We start from the raw sequence: 2500 nt of genomic DNA on the forward strand, positions 1-2500 counted from the left end.
GTCGCTGTAGTCTTTACCCCGCCGTCAGGCGCGTCCTCCTTCGAGCTCCTCAGTAGGTCCTGAGAACTCTTGCTCTGATGAAGGTGGTCCTGCCCCTCCTTTTCCTCCGTCGATCCGCTGGCGGTATCCTTTAGGAGCTGATAGCAGGCGCTGCAGATGTCTTGTTTCGGGGGAGCCTCGAAAGCAATGTCGTAATCTCTGGTGAAGACCGTCCTGTAGAATCTCTCAGAGACCTTAGGTTCATCCGAGTAGTTGTCGTCCATCCAGGTGCAATATTGCCCGTGTAGTCCCTTGATGCTGCCCCCAGCCTCAAGGTACTTCTTCTGGGAACTTCTGCAGCGACCACATTGGATGGACTTCGTTGGGAGGGACAGGATATGTTCGTGCACATGTTGCAATCTAACCCCCTTGATGGCCCTCACGTTGGGCTTTTTCCCTCGGCGGTCCCCTGGGGTGGCCGTGTTGTCAGAGGCGTGTCTCTTCTCTAGGACGACGAGCAGTTTCCTCTCCTTGATGCCATGGATGGACTTGAAGGCCTCTCGGCACACGACGAAGGTCTTGTCGTGGTGTATCGTGTAAACGTGGTTCTTGCGGGTGCTCACTCCCGCGTGTTTCTTCCTCTTCACAGGGGCGTCTTGGATGAGCGACTGCAGGTGGTCGTTCTGGCTGTTGTAGTCGCCCAGCTTCCAAAAGTTTTCGAAAATCGTCTGTACGTTGTCATAGCCAATTTTGGCAAAACACCCATCTCTGCAAGGTGGGCCCAACTCCCGCGCTGGCATTACCCTCTTGGACTTGACGCTAATGTATTCCTCGCCGAAATTTCGTTTTCTCTTAGAAACATCCTGGGCCCATTCGTTTCGGTCACGTGACTGGCTTTTCTTTTTCTCTAGGTCGTCTTCGTACAGACTACCGCGAGCGCTATCAACTTCACCCTCTTGCTGCATGGTAGCGTCACCATCACTGTCCTCACCGGGGTACCCACCCCCACCAACACCACTATCACCTTCGTCAACATGATCGCTGTTGTCACCGCCATCCGATCTATCAGACGAGAATTCCTCTTTATCTACAGCATTATGATCAACACCCGTAATGCCACCGAGATCAATATGTTTTTGCTCATAATTCCCCTTACTTTCGCCGGAGGCCCCGGCTACCGCCCCATCACTCGACATGGCGCTCGTTCGACGAAGGGTAACCACGAACACTCTAGAAACACTACGGTAATCCCCTTATTCGCAATAATTGCTAGACCACAACGAACCAGCGATTGAGGCGTAAGACAAAGGAAAATGGCGGCTTTAAAACCCGCCCGGTTCTCTCTCCCGCTCACAGCTGAGCAAGAGGACGATATGCGTAGAAATATCCAATATCTTGGCCCAGGAGCCAGCCAGCCAGCCAGCCAGCCGCTCTCTCTCCCTCTCTCTCGACTAACATGCCTGGCAGATCGTGTTGTCTTTATACATTTTCTTGCCCGCCACTGGGCGACAAATACCGTATTATGCATTTGTCCCGTAGGGCATATCTCAGTACGAAAATAGACCGTCCTTTCATAGAGAAAGTCTACGGGACGTCATCGCCGAAAATTGATGAAAAAGCATAAATTGAAGCATCAAACCGCTCTTTGAATCCTGTGACGCTCTCGTCCGTTTTCTTTGACTTGTCCATTTTGCAATATGTGCTTGCATAAAATTGCTTATTTGTTGATTAAGTCATACACACAAATTACACATAAAAGGACAGGATAGAACTGCCATACACACATACTTCATACATACATACATACACAAGTGTATTTATAAATCAAACGCAATACACCCATGTTTACAAAATAACACGGTTACCCATAAACTGCACCGTTCATCTTCAAGCGACAGCGAGATTTTCGTAATTTAAACATAGGAATGTCCTTGACTAAGCTCTTAATGGAAATTGAAAGAGGGAGAGAGATAAAAAAAATAATACTTTAATTCAAATTTTTATGACTCGGCTCCATTGTTTGGATATAACAAAGCAGATGTTATTTCATTTTTATATTCCTAAACCTAATCTATGAACAAAGACGAGATTGAAGGAGAAAGTATTGTGGAAAAATATAATTATTTTTCAGTCAGAGCAACAAAAGGGATATTGACATAGAGCCATAGATAATTAAAAAGCTTTGCGGTGGAGATGTAAAGGTGGGAGGAGGGGCAAAGATGATAAGACTAGTAAGAGGAAATACAACAATCAGATTAAGGGGAAAAGAGAGATAAAGAAGGAATAGAGTTGAAGGAGAAGAAGGATTTGGGAGATAGGTGGGAAGGTTTAAAGGCCGCTCATGAATGGCAAATCCAAGGAACAGTGACATTGCCCTATCAAGTAGGACAATGCCCTGGAGACTGACCATATACACATATAATCAGCGGCCAAGCCCCCTCTCCACCTAAGCTAGGACCAAGGAGGGCCAGGCAATGGCTGCTGATGACTAAGCAAATAGACATATAGGCTCCCCCAAACC

At 47.3% G+C, this 2500-nt stretch overlaps 1 protein-coding gene across 4 annotated transcripts in view; it reads right to left on the reverse strand.

The window, feature by feature from the left end:
- LOC137623299 (activating transcription factor 7-interacting protein 1-like) overlaps positions 1 to 1190 on the reverse strand; it is a 290333-nt gene extending 289143 nt beyond the window's left edge. For all 4 annotated transcript variants that reach the window (XM_068354092.1, XM_068354091.1, XM_068354089.1 and 1 more), the window contains exon 1: positions 1 to 1190. This exon is cut by the window's left edge and continues 64 nt beyond it. In XM_068354092.1, the coding sequence (XP_068210193.1) occupies positions 1 to 1175 (1175 nt within the window). In that variant the 5' untranslated portion in view covers positions 1176 to 1190.
- Between the last annotated feature and the right edge of the window lie 1310 nt (positions 1191 to 2500).

The sequence above is a fragment of the Palaemon carinicauda genome, chromosome 30 (assembly GCF_036898095.1).
Source record: "Palaemon carinicauda isolate YSFRI2023 chromosome 30, ASM3689809v2, whole genome shotgun sequence".
NCBI lineage: Eukaryota > Metazoa > Arthropoda > Malacostraca > Decapoda > Palaemonidae > Palaemon > Palaemon carinicauda.